Consider the following 19,198-nt stretch of genomic DNA (forward strand, 5'->3'; position numbering starts at 1 on the left):
TTACTGGATAGTGTTTCCTTGGTGACTCCATTTCGGGTTCGCCAATGCTAATGCTAATGCCAATAATGCGAAGGGCAGTGTCATCCACTACGCCATGCGTCTGTGGAAAATACATCCTGTAATGTCTTCTTCTCGGGTGTTAATAGTTATACCTAAAATCTTGCCGCTTAACCGTGGACGGCAGCTCCCCCGGCCCAGGTCACGATCAGGGTTTGATACATTGTTGCTGAACTCGGCGTGTTATTCCGAGGCCATTGCTCTCCGCTCGAGAACCATGTTTTGTTTGTGTTGGATATAAGGTTGGAGCATATCTGCGTTCACGGGTCGAGATAGGTTGGGTAAGGGTTGAAAGAAGTAAAGTTCTTATTCATTTGTGACGTTAGAATTGCAATTGACAATCATATTGACAACGATATAGACAAGGGTATAGACACGGATTGAATGCGCTGAAAGATATCAGATGCCAGAATAAAGGGTATATCAAAAAGAGAGAGAGAGAGAGAGAGAGAGAGAGAGAGAGAGAGAGAGAAGTATACGACGTGTCTACGGCTCCCACTAGCGCTCAACATTCCCAGCAGCAGCATAGCCGTCTGAGGAAGCGGCCCCGTGGCTCAACCTCTTCTTCATCCTGGTCTGCCTCCTTCTCTTTTATCCCTGCCCGCGAACCCCGACGCCTGCAAACTCTGGTCGGACTCGCGGGCTCACTCGGTTTCCGGCCAATGCCTAGACTGAAGAACCGACTGGCTCGGGATCGAGTCTCGCGCGCACTGGCAACACTGGCATCGGTTGTCGTGGGGGGCAATGCCGTCGTATGCACCGAGTGGCGTGCGCGCGAAGATCGGCGTCGAGTCGGGGACGTGCTCTGCTGCTGCTGATGGACACGGCGTGCTTCAACAATGCGACGAACCAGCACTAAATCATCAATTAGCACTGATTAACGCTACTTTTGCAACTGACAAGATGTCACTGAAGAGAGGATACGCACGGGCAAACGTCTCCTCGATGTTCACCATCTCCCTCGCACTCGTCTCCATGAACCCACACCCATGCTTGCGCGCATACTCCAATCCCTCACGAGCCGTGATTGCACGCCCGTCCTTCAGGTCGCACTTATTACCAGCAACGATCTTCACCGGCGGCGGCAGCCCGATCTGCTCTCCAGCGTTCACACCCTTATTTCCCAGCTCCTTACGCAGCCGCTCGTTGTCCTCCACGCGCTGCTCAGCTTCCAAGTTGATCATGTCCATGAAGTAGTCGAGCGTCTGCAGGCTGGACGGGTTGGTGATATCGTAGACGAGTAGGAATGCGTCTGATTTGACCGTTGATGTGGTCCATAGTCCGCGGTATTCTTCTTGACCGGCGGTGTCGGTGATGGAAAGAAAGTATGGGAGTCCGTCGACGGTGCGGGTCACCGAGTATGAGTCCTCTGGAATGGAGTGTGTATTAGATATGGTGATACGATTGCAACTGCAATTGGGATTGCGGCTGAAACGGTTGTCATCGCAATCGCAATTGTGTCCAGGGAGGATCAAATACCGATAGTTGGGTCATATCTAAGACAGCGAAGGATGTCAGCAACCTGTTCTTTCCCAGCTTGGCTGCGTAGATGGAGATAAGGGGATTGTTACTCGTGAACCCATTGACTACGGACCAGCCGTAAGGTGATGGATGATTTGCCTAGCACCCCGATCCGATCAGATCTCGATCGCACTTTGTCCCACGACGCCGGCACCGAATCATATGCGTGTGACAATCCCGGCTAAGGGAAAAAAGGTTAGAGAAGGATGCAGGAACGTACCACAGCCGCCGTCGCCGCAGATGGTGATTGAGATCTTGTCTGCCATCGCGTGGCCGACCACGAGGATCCGCGGTCGGCTGGTAAGGCGGTCGGAGGAAGAATTATTGTATAGAAGTCACACGAAGGAGGGACACGGGTTGGACCGGGGAGTGTTGGGACAGAAAGAAGAAAAGTACGAAAGTACACAAAGGAGGGGAAGTGGTGGGCGATGACCAGGAGCAGAAGAGAAAGGGAGGAAAGCTGAGGTGGTTTCGAGATGAAAGAAAGAGAGAAGCTTTTTGGAGCGCGACTCCCGCGCGCAAGTCGCGTGTGGTCCCAACTTCAGTCAGGCGATTCTTCGGTCTTTAAACTACTCTCCTCCTTCGGCTACATTCTCTTCGTCTTGTGCTTATCCTTTTGGCCTTCTCGATTTGACTCTCTGTTTGTGAGATAAAGAAAGCCTTCCCCCCTTACTCCTCCATTGAGTTTGACAAGTTGACAGATTGACAGACAGAAGAAAGTACCAAGTATACTTTCAGACAGGTCTCCCCCAGTACCCACGAGACCTGTCAGTCTGGACTTGAACACGAATGCGAGCGAGTCCATGCGCCAATAGACCGTCCCTGAGCCACGGCCCAACCCTTCAGTTGGAGTCTTTATCGCATTAGGCATTTGTCATTTGCCCTTTTTGTGATGGATCGATTCCTGCCCGCGCGACTGGGCCATCCCGCAGCTTCCTCCTCTTCCCTCCCAAACACACAATCTCCTTGTTTGATGGTGGGGAGCAAAACAAGAAATGGAGGAACATGGAGATGCTACCAAGACTCGAGACGATATCAAAAAGCTAATCGAGCGAGTGGAGGTACGGCCTGACCTCATTGCCCATCCCCTTGAGGAATTCCCCCAGGAAATCGACTCCCCAGGCCCTCGGGTTGTCAAAGTTGATTGGCTCTGAGATCCGCAGCCGCGGGTCCACAATGACATCGGGTCTCTGTACTTTTGAGCAAGAGGAGACAGAAAACGGGGTGAGCCTGAGACCCATTTTCTTCCTTCTCAACACTCCCCAAGCAGCAGAGAAAAGAAGAGACTTGAGCAAATTCGACCTCACATCGCTTCTCATCTCCATACTTCGACTTGGACCCCGTTGAGAACTTTCCTCTGTGCCAAACCTTGATAGTGGAGTCCCCGTCGCCTGTGATTACTGGATTCCAACCCGCTGGTCCCTCTTTCCCGGGGCTCTGGAACTTACCTGGGCTTTGCATTCTGGGCCCCCCACGCAGGCCGAGGCCTGTTTTGTTGTCTTCGTCGTGTCATGGCCAACCCTAATAACTTCGACCTCGAATATTCGACAGCTACTCGCGATGATGACTTCCAGGACGCACGGGATGCGCACTTGCAATCGTCCCTCTCCACACACGACCCCTCCCTGATGGGCTACCCGAACAGCCATGTCGCCAGCTACCCGTTCGCCGGTATGTTACCACGAGACTTTGACCAGACGCTTCAGTCCTTCGATCAGACCCCAGGAGCCCAGGGAGACCTGGAGGGCCGCCTCTCCACTGTGATGCTGACGTACGACGCGCCCACCACGGGCGTGTCCATGGCCATGGGCCTTGACTCTGGCGGCGGCGCCTACGCCTACGACATCCCGACGACCTACCCCGCCACCACGATGAGCCTCGTCCCATCAATGGATGACTCGCAGCTTCAATCAGCCTACTCGTTTCATCAGTCCATATCCCAGGGAGGCCAATACTTGTCACAGCAGCAACAAGCTCCCACGCTCCAACCTTCAACACAAAGCGACCCGTATAACAGCCGTGCCACTTACACAACCTCGAATTCTACCGAGACATTTGAGGATTCGGACTTTTCACGGGCGAGTGATCGCTCGCAGCAGTTGAGTTTGCAGCGGCCGGTTCAAGAGTCCCAGCGGATCCCCTCGTACGGACAGGCGCAGCAGGCCGCCCCAGCTCCATACCGCTCGTCACAGCCGGTAGCAATCCAGCCAAAGAAGCCCATTGCCGCAGTCAAAGGTGAGTTACCATTTTGTAGTGTAGCCGTCTGTACGGCATGTGTGCCGATAGAACAAGAGCTGACGCTGCTCGACGCCTCAGATGACCTTTCACCGGGCCTGTCGACGCCCGATGCGGCTAGTACGGAGCATACGGGCATCTACTCGAGTAGTGGATTTGATATTCTAGGTGTTCTCGTGAGTGATATGCCTTTGTTCGTCCTACAATTGCTTGCATTCCAAGTCTAACGGTCCTCTAGAGCCGAGTGGCGATGAGGCCAAACCCTAAGATTAATATCGGCGCAGTCGATTTGTCTTGTGCTTTTGTGCTGTGTGATATCACGCGAGATGACCATCCAATCGTTTACGTTTCTGAAGCATTCGAACGGTTAACTGGCTATACTAAAAATGAGATTGTCGGCCGTAATTGCCGATTCCTACAGGGTCCTGATGGTAAAATTGCTCCCGGTGCGAAGAGAGCTTTCGTCGACGGACAGACTGTGCATCGTCTGCGATCAACGATCCATGATCGTAGCGAGATCCAGGCTAGTATTATCAACTACCGTAAGGGTGGCCAACCGTTCATGAACCTCATCACAATGATTCCCATTCAGTGGAATTCAGAAGATTATCGATTTTATGTTGGCTTCCAGGTCGATCTGGTTGAGAAGCCCGATGCTGTCAAATCAAGGAATCCTGGTATGTCGCTTCGTTTTATCCGTTCTTATGTCTCCTTTTCTGACCATACCCCTAGATGGTACATACAGCATCAATTATCAGCGCGACCAATTACCACAATACGTGGTCCCGCCCGCTGATGTGTACAGGTTGCAACCAGACCTTGCTACACATTTTGGTCACGACGAGGTCACGGCTATCTTAAATGCTGCGGGTGTTCCAGGGTCGGGCGTATCACGGCACTATTTGGATCGTATTTTGGTTGAGAACACCGACGATGTGATCCATGTGCTCTCATTTAATTGTGAATTCCTCTATGTATCACCCTCTTGCAAGCGGATCCTAGAGTACGACCCGGTCGAGCTGGTGGGCAAGACGTTATCGACCATCTGCCACCCCAGCGACATCGGACCGGTGATTCGTGATCTGCGAGCCAGCACAACGCCAGCCACCGTCAGCGTCGTGTACCGTATTCGACAGAAATACAAGGGTTACATATGGTTCGAGAGCCACGGTGCCTGGCACATTGACCCGACTCAGGGACGGAAGTATATGGTTATGACTGGTCGCCCTCGGCCCGTGTATTCATTGGACCAAGTCGTCCAGCTCGGGTCCAAGGCCGCCCTGGCTGAGAACGATATCTGGGCCAAGGTTTCCCTGTCTGGTGTGATTTTGTTCGTCACGTCTAAAGTGAAGCCTGTCCTGGGCCGCTCCGTAGACGATCTGATTGGGAAGAGCTTGCATGAGCTCATGGAGCCTGACAACGACCCAAACGCTATCACTGATGCCCTTGACGCAGCGGCCAACGGTCAAGGCCACGACGATGGCATTAACACACCCGGAGAACCACCTTCTTTCCCCCACCAGATGCGCCATAAAAAGGGTCACTCCCTCTCAGCCCACACAACTCTCTACTGCGGCGACACCCATAACGCCCGCCCTTCGTTCCTCGTCGCTCAAATCCGCTTCGCCAGGGCCTTCCCCCCTTCGTCAGTCGCCGCCTCCGCTGCAGAAGACGAAGAACTTGCAAACATTCCAGGCTCAGCCAATACAACAACCCTCGTCACCGCAAACCCTGATCCACCCAGTCAATACGGTGCTCTCGGCCAGCGCATGCCATTCCTCCCCAATCTCATTGGCCTCAACGGTCTACCCTCCGGCAACCGCAGCATCGCCCCCTCGGACGCTCCGGCTACCTTCTTCACCGAGCTCAACCCCACCCGCGGTTCGAACTGGCAGATTGAGCTGCGCGAGCTGGAGAAGCAAAACCGCGGGCTGGCGGACGAATTGCAGCGCCTCTTGGCGCGCCGTAAGAAGCGCAAGCGCAAGCAGACCGCTATCTCGGTCGAGAAGGCTTGTGCTATGTGTAGCACGAAGAATACCCCCGAGTGGCGTCGCGGCCCTAGTGGAAATCGCGATTTGTGTAATAGTTGCGGTCTCCGCTGGGCGAAGCAGGTCCGGAATAAGGCTCAAGCTGCGGCGTCCGGGAGTGGAATTGTCCCAACTACTGGTTCTGCTAGTGCGGGTACTACTGCTACGACACAGGGGTGAACTTACTGATGGTGCAAGTTTCGGCCTTGAAAATGGGAGGTGGCGTTGCCTGTTGGGCTTTATATTGACTAGCCCGTGTTACCAGTTACCCAGGTGCATATATTTCTGGCCTGATCCTTGATATGGCCCAGGTTGATTGATTTGCTTGAATTTCTGTTGCAACATGTGTTTGAGCGAGCGGGTCTGCTGGTTTTGATTATACCCTCTGTCTTGTCGTTGTTGGTGATGAAGGCAGTTCTTTGAAGCCGGAAAATCGAGGATGTTTGAGTTTGTTCACAATATTTCTCCCTTTTTTATCTTCTTTTTCTTATTCTTTTCCCTGTTCTCTCTTTCTCATTATCTTCTCTGATTTGAGGGCTGATCTGAGCTTGGATTTGTGCTCGAAATCGGCTCTGGTAATGCGGTTTTCTTTTCTGTTGCAAATACTTTTAACCAGAATGCGTATTATAATGAATCTTTATGGACATCCTTTTTGTGAGCAGGTGATGAATCAAGTTCAAGGAGAAGTAGAAGCATTGATCGGTATTCTATTCTATGTATAGTACAAAAACACCCCTCTTCTCTCGCGGGTGTTCAATTCTATGCGGTATTGTACAAACCAAGGCGCAACATCTTTGGCTGCCCTTGGCTTTCCTCCGCTGATATATCCGAAAGTATATCTGTGATCCATCACTGAATCCCAAAACTCCCTACTCCTTCACCTCCTTCAAACCCTTTCTCTCCTTCAACCACTTCTTCAGCCACTCGCGCTCCACAGCCTCGGCCTTGTCACCCTTCAGCATCGCCGCAACATCACCCCCGCCGCGCTCTTCAACCGCAATCCGAACCTCCCCCGCGCTCAGCGCATCTACCCCGGCATCAAGAATCATCCGATCATCGATATTGAGGTAATGCAAGTGCCTCAGCAGCCGAGGCCGATACACCGGTCCAGCAAGCACAGTTCCCAAGAACCGATCATGCTTTTTCACAAGCCCGAAGATCGCGCATGCCTGCAACACCTGTGGCGCACTCGCCTGCTGAGCGGAAGATATCGTCGATAACTCCACCAGCTGAGCCCGCTCTGCATCACTGCCAGTCATCGGTGCCGATTTTCCACTCGACGCCGCCAACGCCTGCTGCGCAAGAACCTTTCGCTTCGATCCCGCTTCACGCTCCTTAGCCACCTGCCCCGGTACACGACATGTAGCCGGGGTAATCGCATTACCAAAAATAGGCACAATCAGCGGCGTAAACTCGCCGCAGATGATCAGGATCAGCGTAAATGGAATCATCCGCTGTACATCACGGGCCGATCTCCGGATGAGCTGGAACCGCCCGCGGCCCAGCTTGAGCTCTGGTGTGGAGAGGGAGGACGCGGTGCGCAGGGCTTCATTGAATTTGGTGCTGCGTGGCGGCGAGACGGGGAGGTATGCGGGTAGACCGAGCTCGCGGCGCAGTGGGAGAGATGCGCGGTAATTGTGGTAGACGTTTTTGAGGCCGGTTTTGTAGAAGGTCAAGTAGGCGCGGCCAACGGCGACAAGGCGCTTTAACTTTTCGGCGGTTGGCGCGGAGGTAGGGAGCGTGTCCGGGATGTCGAGGATTGCGGGGAAGGTACTGATAGGGGCATTGATGTGGGCTTGGGAGAGGTCGTCTAGTGTTGGGGTTTGTGAGGCTGGTGTGATTGATTTGGTAGGTTGGACTCGGGCTCGGGGCCGTTGTTTAGCGGCATGTGAGGCCGCGGAAGTTGAGAATGGAGAGGCGTGGTGGCATGCTAATGCGACGGGGCGCAATGGCATGTATGCATGATGGGATGGCCTGAGAGGGATCCAAAGGGGGATTTGGCCCCGAGCTAGGGGTGCCATGGTCCGAAGCGAGGTGGTGAGGTGGATTGATGTGGAAGAAGGTCGAGTTGTTCGGTGTCTCGGCGTCGGAGGCGAGCGAGTCCTGAACACCTTATTTCTCAGGCAGCCAGGGACATGGCTGCAACGATGACAATTCCAATCGCCATTCTGTAACTAACTAGTTACAGTGTTTATTTGTGGACCCTCAAATGTTGCCAGTCATATTATTCTGACTACTAGACTTGTATCTCATGAGCAGTTCGAAGCTCGACATTCAATGACTGTGCCCTTTTTGGACGATATCTTACGTGAGAATAAGCTGAGGAACTTCGAATGCCTAACACGTGTTGGGTGTGTGATAATTAGGCAGAAATATTAGATATAGCATGCTGATAGTTAGAGTATCATATGGAACATCTGATTGTTTCTTTGAATTCCCATTCTATGATCCTTCGGGTGCAGGGCGCAAAGCGGAGATCATTTGCTGGTCAAGCGAATCAGCGAATGGCAGGCCTAATTGTATAGAGAAGTCCAGCCATCTCGCAGAAGATTCCCTAAAACGGCATAAACGCGGCATTTTATTTCAGATGTACGCCCTGAAATTGCAACCACCCTTCAGACTATTTAAAGCTGGCTCTGTCATGTAGACATCTCTTTTTTTTCTTAATTATCGTGTATCCCACCAGTTCAGCTTCCTTTTAGATCTTCAATATGACTTTTACCAACCGTGCAGCTTGGCTACCAGCCGAGAAGGCGAATCCTCTGGTAGTGGAATCCGCGCCAACGCCCGATCCGTCGGAGGATGAAGTAGTTATCAAGGTTGCATACGCGGCAGTCAATCCGGCCGATTGGATGGTATGGTGCCGATAATCCCTCGTTGCTATAGTCCTGACTGGCAGTCTGATACATTTTTGATTAAAGAGCCAGGATAGTGCCCTGCCACCACACATCAAATTCCCATTCATTCTTGGACTCGACGTTGCCGGAACAGTGGTGCAGCTTGGCTCCAATGTGACTCGATTCAAGGTGGGACAAAGAGTGATTGGGTATGTAAATCTGTATTCCGGATGATGTCCTAGCAATACGTAACTAACTGGTCTTGCTGATTTCTTAGTCACTGCGATGGCCTCGCTACTGCCAAGGCCTCCAATATGGGGTTTCAACTCTACTCAACCACCCGGGAGATCTTTGTCTCGGCGATTCCTGACTCCCTGCCGCTGGAAAATGCCGCAGTTCTCCCGGTGTCCATCTCAACTGCTGCTACTGCATTATTCGTTGAACTTAAACTTCCATTTCCATCACTGAATCCAAAGCAACTGGGTCGGAGAATTCTGGTGTGGGGAGGAAGCTCATCTGTTGGATGCAGTATGATCCAACTTGCAGTGGCTGCTGGTCTGGAGGTTGTCACCACAGCTAGTCCCGCCAATCATGATCTCATGAGATCACTCGGGGCGTCACAAGTATTTAATTATCACGATTCTGATGTCACTGATAAGCTCCTAGCAGTCCTCAAGGCCGGTGATCTTGTCATGGATGCTATCAGTACTGAAAATACACAGACGAAATGTGGAGAGATACTTGGAAGACTTGGAGGGGGTACACTTCCAGTGACGCAACCCCAAGCAGGCACATTCCCTGACAACGTGAATGTCGTTTTCGGTAAGATCTCTACAATCATTAGAGTGGCGTCTACTAACCAGCCTACAGTCATTTGTATTCATCTGGGGTTTACAGCTCTTGAAGTGGGGAACGCAGTCTGGCGAGAATACATTCCCAAGGCACTGGCTGCCGGGCAATTTCAAGCAAAGCCAGATCCCGTTGTCATTGAAGGTGGACTTGAGAAAGTACAAGAGGGTATTGACATTCTACGGAAAGGTATTTCGGCTAAGAAGATTGTGATGAATCTGTCCTAGTGTTGGGTGTTGGTTATTCGAGACTCTCTTTTAGCACTGCTAATGAATTATATTATTTCACATTGGGATTTGCTGTCGAGTTTTGAGTTTGGGAATTACGAGATAGCACTTTGTAGTCTGGCAATCGCGCAGGATCTTGATGGTTCATAGGCGATACAAAGGCACGTTTATCTTGTATTTTTATCACCGCTGTTGAATTTAAATGGCATGCCTGCTACATTGATCGCAATCACCACTTCTTTCTTCTATCATTCAGACTATCCATATGTCGTGGCCTCAGGCTCCAGTGCTGAACGCCGATTTAGGCCTTCCTTCTCTCTCTCTCTTTTCTTCATACGGGCCATAAGTACTTACATCTTCTATTTCTTCTTCTCATTAAGTATAATGTACTAACGGGACGACTTGATCCACGATCCTGTGAAGGGTGCCAATGGTGTTGCTCGTCAATGTTGGTAAGGTTTATGCTTAATCGGGATAAGCCTCGCGCGGTCGTCAGCCTTAAGGGTGAATGGCGTCCCAGCCACGCCCCAGTCTGCGGGGAATTTTCCACCCGGACATCACTTGTCGAGTGCAGAATTCGCTTGGCAATTGGTGAAGAAAGAAAGGAATTCACCATTGACAAAGTCATTATTTGGTTGTCGACACGATGTTCCAGAATTTACCCTGAATGATGGTTGAGAGCTCCGATCCCTTTGATAATCGGATCAAACGCAGTCACAAAGAGAACCGTCCTATTCTAACAACCTCTCATTCAACAAGATCTTCACAAATCCTTGATTATTGCTGGTTGACCAGTTTTTGCGGGGTGGTGCTTGGGTATTGGCAACAGCACGTGACGTGATCGGCATTCGTCAGTCTGCCAGTCGACTGGCGGAAATTCTGCCCTCTGACGGAGTCACGGAGTTATTAATTAGCCAGGGGCTGCTGCCGTGTTTAACTCCAAGGTGGCTCCGTCGTCGTTCGCGCTATAGGTGGATTCAGGAGCTTTCGGAGTGGGGGGAATAATATAATCCATCGGAGGTATGGCCCGGATCGGGGCTGGGCAAGGCTTGTTGAGACAGTCTGTTCGGACGACTTCCATTCTCTTGGAAAGAGGATATGAAGAGGGGGCCATTGGTGGGTATGGAAGGGGATGATTGCGAGCATATATGAAGGAGATTCTGCAGGCTCAAAGTCGACTTAAATCTGCACAGATTTCTTCTCTGCCTTTTGCTACTATATTCCTCGACCATATTTCATTATGAGGTTCATCGCTTTGGTGTCGTTTGCAGCCTCAGTGCTTGCAGCTAGTCGTACCACTGCTCCCTCTGGATCCATTGTCGTGGCCAAGTCGGGCGGTGATTACTCCACTGTATGCTACTATATGAAACAATAGGTAAAGACGCATGCTAATCAGTCAACAGATCAGCGAGGCCATTGCAGCCTTGAGTACTACCACTACCTCCACTCAGACTATCTTCATTGAGGAGGGCACCTACGAGGAACAGGTGTATATTCCCAAGCTCGCGGGCGAGCTGATCATCTACGGACAGACCGAGGAGTACGTCTTCCAATTTCTCCAAACCCACGATTATATAGTCTGACATTCTATGATTAGTGACACCTCCTATTCCTCCAACACTGTCACCATCACCTACAACCTTAGCTTGGCATCCGTTAGTGATGATGATGAGACCGGTAAGCACCACCTCGATGGTCGGTCAGCTCTATAGGATACAGTCACTAATGAATCACACAGCGACGCTGAGAAACTACGCCGCCAACTCCCGTGTCTACAACATCAACGTGAAGAACACCTATGGCGAAGGCCACCAGGCTCTCGCTCTCAGTGCCTACAACACCGAGCAGGGCTACTACGGCTGCCAATTCACCGGTTTCCAGGGTATGTCACCTCCACTCCCATCCATGGGTAGTTCCTGACTAGTCATACAGACACTGTCCTCGCCGAGACCGGCTACCAAGTCTACGGAAAGTGCTACATCGAAGGCGCCATTGACTTTATCTTCGGCCAGACCGGCAACGCTTGGTTTGACAGCTGTGACATCGGCGTCCTGACCTACTCCGAAGGCACCATCACCGCTCAGGGTCGCCCCGCAAGTTCCGACTCTGGATACTTCGTCATCAACGAGAGCACTGTCAGCGCCGCCTCTGGCGAGGACGTTACCGAGGGGACCTACTATCTCGGCCGGCCCTGGACCGAGTATGCGCGCGTGGTGTTCCAAAAGACCACTCTCAGCGATGTCATCAACTCTGCTGGTTGGATTGAGTGGTCGAGCAGCGAGCCTAACACTGAAGATGTTCTCCTTGGTGAGTATGATAACTCGGGCGATGGTGCTTCGGGTACTCGGGCTAGCTTTGCGGAGAAACTCTCTTCTGCGGTCTCTATTTCTAGTATCCTTGGTAGCAGCTACACTGATTGGGTTGACACTAGCTACCTCGCGTAAGCTGGGTCAAAGTGACTGACTATTACGTTGAGCGTCCGATCGTTTGATTGTGATGGCACGTTTGAGAATGCAGATTGAAAATAGCATTGTTATTTGTTTTGACCGCATCAATTCATTGGAGGAGTTTCGTAAGATTGACCTCTCTCCTGGAGGAATGCATTAGAAGTAAGAAATGTTGGTAAGCGTGCTGGACTTTATAATCTCATCTGAAAGGTCACCATTCTGTTCCCATGAGACTGTCTCAAGTTGGACTTTGGACATATATCATAAATTCTGCCATTTCGCCAGGTACACCAGGGCACCGATCCATTATTACTGTGAGTAGTATCATTGAAGAAAGCAATCCTATCATACAATCAAGACTCACTTAATGGTGTACTTCTATAGTTCTATAGTTCGATCCACGTGACTATCCCGAGTCTACCCGATTCCCCCCGCGCGGGGAGAAAGAACCATCTACCGCGTCTTCAGCATCCCGCAGATCTCCCCCACCTCCGATTACTACATTCCTCCCATCTTCCTCTGTACTATTCTCCTCCACACACTCACAATGGCTGCTTCTCACGGAGACTTGCGCCACCTGCTACCAGTCAATTACAAGCGCCAGATCACCGACTGGCTCGAAGAGGACTGCCCCAGCCTAGACTATGGCGGCTTCGTCGTCGGCGAGTCGGAGGGCGAAGCCCGATTGCTGGGTAAGAGCCAGGTGAGTCAGATTCTCTGCGAACGCCTTGTCGCAACACAGGCAGATTTCCATATTCATAATGTGATATATGCTAACATAATACACAGGGTATCATCGCTGGTGTTCCCTTCTTCGACGAGGTCTTCTCCCAGCTCGGCTGCTCGTACGTTTACCTCTCCGGACCACCCACCTCTCTCTCTTCAACCAAGAACCACAACTAACAAGCCCCCTACAGCATCGAATGGCACATCAAAGAAGGCACCCACCTTCCCGCAAATACAATAACCCACTGCGCCACCGTCCGCGGCCCCGTCCGCAAAATCCTCCTCGGCGAACGAGTAGCCCTAAACATCCTCGCCCGCTGCTCCGGCATCGCCTCCAAAGCAGCTTCCATGCTCTCCGCCCTCCGCGCCGCAGGTTACACCGGAATTCTCGCCGGAACCCGCAAGACCACACCTGGCTTCCGCGTCGTCGAGAAATACGGCATCCTGGTGGGCGGGGCGGACCCCCACCGCCATGATTTGAGTCATATGACCATGCTGAAGGATAATCATGTCTGGGCGTGTGCGAATAATGGGGCTGCTGCCGGGGGGAAGACGAATCCCGAGAGTATTGCGGCGGCGATTCCGAAGGCTGTGGCTGCTGCTAAGGCGGCAGGCGGGTTTGCGACGAAGGTGGAGGTTGAAGTTCGGAGTTTGGAGGAGGCGGATGCGGCTATTGGGGCTGGGGCGGATGTGGTTATGTTGGATAATTTTACGCCGGAAGGGGTTAGAGAGGCGGCGAAGACCTTGAAGGAGAGTTGGGCTGGGAAGGGGAGGTCGTTCTTGGTTGAGGTTAGTGGTGGGTTGACTGAGGAGAATGCTCCGGCGTATGCTTGCCCGGATGTGGATATTATATCGACCAGCTCGATTCATCAGGGAACCGGCATTGTGGACTTTTCTCTGAAGGTTTCCCTGAGGTAGGTAATAGAGAAGGGGGGGGGGGGGGGGGGGGGGGATCAGATAGGTGGTTGAAACGGATGTATCATATCATACTTTGGACGACATTACTTTTATACACCGGCATAGCTCTCAATGTCATAAAGTCAAATAAAAGTGTATTTGAATAAGATACAGCAGAATCGAAAGGGAAAAGATAGAAAATGTATCAAAGTAAACCGCTAAACGCCATCATGACCATCGTGACTTGGATCATCTCGTACAGTGGACGTAGTCAACACGCTCGTAAAAGGTGAAGTGAAGGGGGTATATAGTACACAGTACAAGAAAGCAAGAACCACCACCAGACTCAGTACAGCATCGCATCACACCTCGATATCCACCGTGATGCCTTCCCCTTCACTCGAACTGGGCCCTTCATCCGAAGTCGGCACTTGACTCCGGCTACTATTCATGATAGTCCCCGATGGACCTCGTCGTACACGCTCTCGCTGAAGTTGATCCCGCAGCCGCTGGTTCTCCGCATCGCGCTCTTCAAGACGCTTGCGGGCACCGCTGCGGTCGAGAAGTCGACCTTCTCGCTCAGCTTTGAGCCGTTTCTCCAGCTCGTGCAGTCGGTGAATCCATTTCTCATCGCTGCCTTCCCAGGCGCCGGCTCCACTGCGTGAGCGAGGCATCATAGCACCCGCATTGTTGGTTACCGTGCTACTCGATGAGGTGTGGGACGGCTGTGGAAGTCCAGTAGAGCTGCGCGTGAGACCTCGCTCAGAGCGCGGCTTCTCGCTGGTCCCGGGCGTAGAGTTTTGGCGAGTCAAGGAGCGCTCGGGATCTGCTGTAGACGCAAGCGAAGGCGATCGCGGACCAGAAGCCATCACCGCTGCAGCGGCTGTAGAAGCCGATCCATGCGTGCGGCTATTAGACTGGAGTAGATTGATCTCGGCCTTTAAGAGTCGGTTCTCACCACGGAGTTTGGCGACTTCGGACGTTGAGCTGGAATATCCACGTCCATTCCGCAGGTTCTTCACTGCCTCCTCAACACGCTCAAGTCGACGGACTCTTTGAGCAAAGGAGCTCTCCAGATTCTGGTACTGTTTGGTGAAATCATGCTCAATGCTCCTGATGCGAGTCTTGAAGCCTGAAATCACACTTTCAACAGTCTTGATGGCAAGTAGCAGATTTCTGCTAAAGCCAGGCCAGAACAGGATATTGCCAATGACTTCCTGGCTAGGCAGATTGCCATTGATAAGACTGTTCGAATGCGCCCAGTCGGGTCCACAAATCGACGAAAGTCTCTTCCAGATAGTGAGGAACAACGCATTGCGCTCGCTGAGCTGGTCTCGGAACTGCTGCTCAAGCGAGGTGAATCGCTTCCGGTCTGAGTTGCGAGCATTCTCCAGATCCGTAATCCGCGAGTTGCTCTGAGTGATCGTTCGCGATGCCTGCTGGTGGTTCTTGAGAGCTTGCTCAAAGGACTGCTTATCAGCCCGACGAGCCTGTCGCTCTCGCTCAAGGAGTTCGGAGAGTTTGCGAGACTCCAATCCATGACTCTCCAGAAGGGCATCGCGATTGCGAAGTATTGACTCCTTCTCGTCCAGCTGCTGACGAACACTCTCCAGCTCCAGCGCAGTCGACTCGAGTTCTTTTTGCAACTTCATGATGTTCGTAATCAGGCTAGACCGGCTGCCACTCAGATCCCCCAGGGTCTCCCGGAGATTGTTCTCAAGGTCCATGAGACGCTCGCGCCAGGTGGTAGTCTCAATCTCTTGAGTAGAAAGGCTCTTCTTCAGTCGTCGAACCTCTTCTTTAGCAGCCGACGCTTCTCGGTTCAGTTCATTCATGATTCGCTGTACCTCTTGTTTCTCCTTGCTTCCGACTACCTCACGCTGGTGCCGCTCATCCGCCAACCGCTGCTCCAACTCCCGAGTCTTCTCTTTCTCACTATGCAGGCTCATGTGGTACATCTTGAGCTCAGACTCCAGATCACCAATGCGGATTTTATCGCCATCTTGCTCCTCCCGAAGGAAGGCAATCTCGTTCTGGCTTGACTCGATCTGCACCGTCAGCCGCTGCACCTTCGTGTTGGCTTCGAAGAGGCTCTTCTCCAGAGACTCCATTTCACGGTTGGTTTCTTCCAACTCCTGCTGCACAGCCTTGTACCGCTCCAAGTTGTTCTGAGCGTCTTCCTCAAGTCGAATGATTCCCTCACTGGCGGAGCGCATCTCAGCCTGTAATACTCTCAGACTCTCATCCTGATTTCGTAGGTCTTCGCCCATGCGCTGACACTCGACGATCTTCTGATCAAGCTCCTCGGCAAGGGTGTCAAGCTCCTCTTGTGCTTCGGCACGCAGATCTTGGAAGGCAGCATCACGCTCATTCGCCATCTCAATAGCCTGATCTCGCTCGTTCTGCAGGTTGCCTATTTCTTCCTCCGCTTGGTCAACGTCAGCCTGATACGCTTTATCAAGCGCCTCTAGTTCTCGAATATAGCCATCCAATTGGTCACGCATTGCTTGGTTCTCCAGCTTGAGCGTCGACACCTGGTCACGCAGCTGGCCGTTTCGAGCCTCGAGCTCCTCGCGATCCATATTATCCCGGGATCCAGTTCCGTCACTGATCTCTGACCCGGTGCGCATCTGAGCACGAGACGCCGAGCGGTCGAAAATGCTATCTCCGGCGACGGATCGACTACCATCACGTCGTTGGCCGAGCTTGAGCTCCTCAATCTCCTGGTAAAGACGCTCTTTCTCGCGGTTGCGAGAGGTAAGCATTGAGGTTTGCGCACTGACTTCCTTCCTCAGCTCAGCATTCTCCTGCTTCAAGAGCTCGAGCTCGACCACAAGCGTGCTGCTGGAAGTGCTCATCAGAGCACCACGGTGGCCATCTCTATCGGATGCGGATGCATATGAGACAGTAGAACCGCCGCGCTCGCGCTGCCCCGGCTTCAAGGAGCTCGTAGTTGAGTAAAGTTCACTCTTAAGGCGAATCGACTCATCCCGTAGCCTGCGGTTCTCCTCCTCGGCTTGCTCCCGAGCAGCAGTCTCTGCCTCCAGCATGTCTTTCCACATATCCTAATAGACAACAAGTTAGCCCTTCCTGAAGCCAAAGATGGCATTAAAAAAAAGCTGGGAAAACCTACCCTCTCTTCTCGAGCCCCCGCCTCTGACCCTCCAGTTCGGTTCTCACTCAGAGACTTGACCATCTCAGCCAAGCGGCGCTTCTCGCTCTCGCGAGCAATATTCTCAGACCGCATGCGCTCAATCTCAAGCTCATAAGTCTCAACTCGCTCACGCAAATAAACAAGCTCCTCATCCTGAGCCGACTCGCGATCATCTTCGGATGCTTCAGGATCGTGGTTAACCATGGAATCCTTGTCAGATTGCTGATCCTTCAGCTGCTTTTCCAAGTCCCGAATCTTGCGCTTCAGACCCTGGTTGTCTTTCTGCAGTTTCAGCTTATCTGATTTGAGCTCTACATTCTCCGAGATCATCTCCTTGATGCCCTCCTCAGAACGCTTGTTCAAAGCCTCGTTGAGGAAATGAATGCGCATTTTCAGGTCAAAGTTCTCCTTGGACAGTCGGTCAATTGTGCTGCTCTGCTCCTTGAGAGTCATCGTGCGACCACTTCGTCCAAATGCAGGCGTCGAAGCTCCAGGGCGTTTCTCAGGGGATGGTCCAGTGTGACCAAAGTCGTCCCGGAATTTTTGAACAAAAGCTGTGGGAACTTGGATTCCCTTGACTCGCTCTGTGATGGCTGTATCAGTGGGAATATTCTCTCGGGGCTTGGCTTTTGGTGTCAATGGCGCCGAGGGGTCATCAAAACCCGTTGCCTGTCGTGATGACTGTGGTGAGCTTTCTTCTTCCAGGGTATGAAGGCCCCCATCGATCGGAGCGCCGACATTGCGTCTGTCTAGTAAGTTCTCCTCGCTATAGCCAGAGACTCCAGACGCCATGCTACCAAGGCTGGTAGTCCGGGTCATATGGGCGCGCTGACCGGCATTGAGACCGCCCCATTGTTCAGAGGCCGCGCCTCCCGATTGAAGGGCAAAGTCAGCGCCCAATGTTGCGTCGCTGTGGGTTGTCTCAGTGGTGTTGCTAGCAATAGAGGAATGTGAGAGCCGCTGGGCCGATTGACGACTGGTCAAATATTTGGGACGGCTACCACTTCTCCGGCTTCCAGCAATGCTACCGCTCTGATCGCTGAATATCCTGGACGGACCTGGGGAGAGACTGCGAGATGAATGTCGAAGCTTGGAGGGAGTGAGTTGCGACTCGCTTTCTGCGATAGAGAGCTGGGATCTGAAGGGTCGTTCATCTTGGGACAGCATGCTATTCTCAGCAGGGTTTTCGGATTGCTGATCACGCTGCAGACTCCGGAGCATAGCCGCAGCTGAAGGTGATGAAGTGAGTGAGTCAAGCATAGAGTCGTTCGCGGTGCCCTGTGTGTACCTCGTGCCGGTCACATTCTCCGTCTCCTCACCAGCGCCATCATGGTCTTGCTCGGTTTCCTGGTAGCTCTCGGAGGGCGGAATAAAGGAAAAGGTAGACGACTGGGTCATGTCGGGATCGTAGCTTCCAACACCGACCAGGTAGGTATCGTCTGCGCCGGGAGTTGGGCCACGCGCGGCGACGTCGATGGTCGAGGGTTCTGGCAAAAAGCTCGACTCCATATCCATCAGCTTGCGGCGCATCTCATGCTCCTCAATCAAAGTCTGGTTATTCACGCGCTCGCGCTCGCCAATTTCGCTCGACAAGAACAAACTGCTGTCACCGCGATCGGTCAAGGGAGGCAGAAGACTAATGTCCTCCTCGGGCTGCGATTGGGCTGCGGCGGCGGTCGGTGCATCGTGCTCGTTCGTCTTCTCATTCTGTACTTGCGCGGTGGTGCTGTCGTTCGCGTCTGTCGTTAGTGCGGCCGGTGTTGTGGTGGACGTTGCGGTAGAATCTTGCGCGCCGGTCGGGTTCTCTTGTGTTACTGCGCCGTCGATGCTCGTACTCGGGGGTCAGCGCCCCCGCGCGTCCTCGGCCATGAAGTAATCTGAAGCGCTAAAATCGGCATCCAGGGGCGAAAGTTGATCTCGCATGTGGTATGGTCCAGACTCATGGGAGGAGGAGGGGATGCGCACCGAGGGCGGGCCTGGGCTGACGATCGGAGGTGTTGTAGCTGGGGCCCTGGTCGACATGGTGACGGTGTGTCTAGGCGTGTTTTGGGTATCCACTTGCGGTGCGTTTTACCCACCGCAATTGGCAAATTAGCGCTCGCCTGGTGCAGATGTCCTTGACAGCTCTCATTGGAGTTGCAGGAGATTCAATAGACGGTGAGAATTAGAATTGATGTATCGAGGAGGTATTTGGGGTCATGGGCAGGAACCACGGGACTTG

General features: G+C 52.6%; 7 protein-coding genes across 7 annotated transcripts; 4 read left to right on the forward strand and 3 right to left on the reverse strand.

Annotated features, from left to right (window-relative positions):
* Positions 1 to 562: 562 nt before the first annotated feature.
* Positions 563 to 1,844, reverse strand: N7458_001788 (putative RAS small monomeric GTPase; the record flags this gene model as incomplete). Its single annotated transcript, XM_056905171.1, has 5 exons — positions 563 to 912; positions 986 to 1,426; positions 1,537 to 1,553; positions 1,629 to 1,677; positions 1,799 to 1,844. The coding sequence occupies 5 exons, from the start codon at positions 1,842 to 1,844 to the stop codon at positions 563 to 565; spliced, it is 903 nt and encodes a 300-aa protein (XP_056769278.1).
* Positions 1,845 to 3,089: 1,245 nt separating this feature from the next.
* Positions 3,090 to 6,020, forward strand: lreA (uncharacterized protein; the record flags this gene model as incomplete). The annotated part of the gene is made up of 4 exons (XM_056905172.1): positions 3,090 to 3,813; positions 3,838 to 3,989; positions 4,052 to 4,490; positions 4,546 to 6,020. The coding sequence occupies 4 exons, from the start codon at positions 3,090 to 3,092 to the stop codon at positions 6,018 to 6,020; spliced, it is 2,790 nt and encodes a 929-aa protein (XP_056769279.1).
* Positions 6,021 to 6,709: 689 nt separating this feature from the next.
* On the reverse strand, positions 6,710 to 7,861 carry N7458_001790 (uncharacterized protein; the record flags this gene model as incomplete). The annotated part of the gene is made up of 1 exon (XM_056905173.1): positions 6,710 to 7,861. One exon carries the CDS (start codon positions 7,859 to 7,861, stop codon positions 6,710 to 6,712), a length of 1,152 nt encoding a protein of 383 aa, XP_056769280.1.
* A 690-nt stretch (positions 7,862 to 8,551) lies between these two features.
* Positions 8,552 to 9,753, forward strand: N7458_001791 (zinc-binding alcohol dehydrogenase family protein; the record flags this gene model as incomplete). Its single annotated transcript, XM_056905174.1, has 3 exons — positions 8,552 to 8,695; positions 8,762 to 8,886; positions 8,955 to 9,753. 3 exons carry the CDS (start codon positions 8,552 to 8,554, stop codon positions 9,751 to 9,753), a joined length of 1,068 nt encoding a protein of 355 aa, XP_056769281.1.
* Positions 9,754 to 10,993: 1,240 nt separating this feature from the next.
* On the forward strand, positions 10,994 to 12,197 carry N7458_001792 (Pectinesterase; the record flags this gene model as incomplete). Its single annotated transcript, XM_056905175.1, has 5 exons — positions 10,994 to 11,104; positions 11,157 to 11,293; positions 11,351 to 11,430; positions 11,492 to 11,635; positions 11,686 to 12,197. The coding sequence occupies 5 exons, from the start codon at positions 10,994 to 10,996 to the stop codon at positions 12,195 to 12,197; spliced, it is 984 nt and encodes a 327-aa protein (XP_056769282.1).
* A 550-nt stretch (positions 12,198 to 12,747) lies between these two features.
* Positions 12,748 to 13,844, forward strand: N7458_001793 (nicotinate-nucleotide diphosphorylase (carboxylating); the record flags this gene model as incomplete). The annotated part of the gene is made up of 3 exons (XM_056905176.1): positions 12,748 to 12,903; positions 12,990 to 13,045; positions 13,118 to 13,844. 3 exons carry the CDS (start codon positions 12,748 to 12,750, stop codon positions 13,842 to 13,844), a joined length of 939 nt encoding a protein of 312 aa, XP_056769283.1.
* A 341-nt stretch (positions 13,845 to 14,185) lies between these two features.
* Positions 14,186 to 18,999, reverse strand: N7458_001794 (putative anucleate primary sterigmata (ApsB); the record flags this gene model as incomplete). Its single annotated transcript, XM_056905177.1, has 3 exons — positions 14,186 to 16,888; positions 16,957 to 18,703; positions 18,917 to 18,999. The coding sequence occupies 3 exons, from the start codon at positions 18,997 to 18,999 to the stop codon at positions 14,186 to 14,188; spliced, it is 4,533 nt and encodes a 1,510-aa protein (XP_056769284.1).
* Positions 19,000 to 19,198: the final 199 nt, after the last annotated feature.

The sequence above is a fragment of the Penicillium daleae genome (assembly GCF_028827525.1).
Source record: "Penicillium daleae strain IBT 16125 chromosome Unknown utg000002l_segment0_segment0, whole genome shotgun sequence".
NCBI lineage: Eukaryota > Fungi > Ascomycota > Eurotiomycetes > Eurotiales > Aspergillaceae > Penicillium > Penicillium daleae.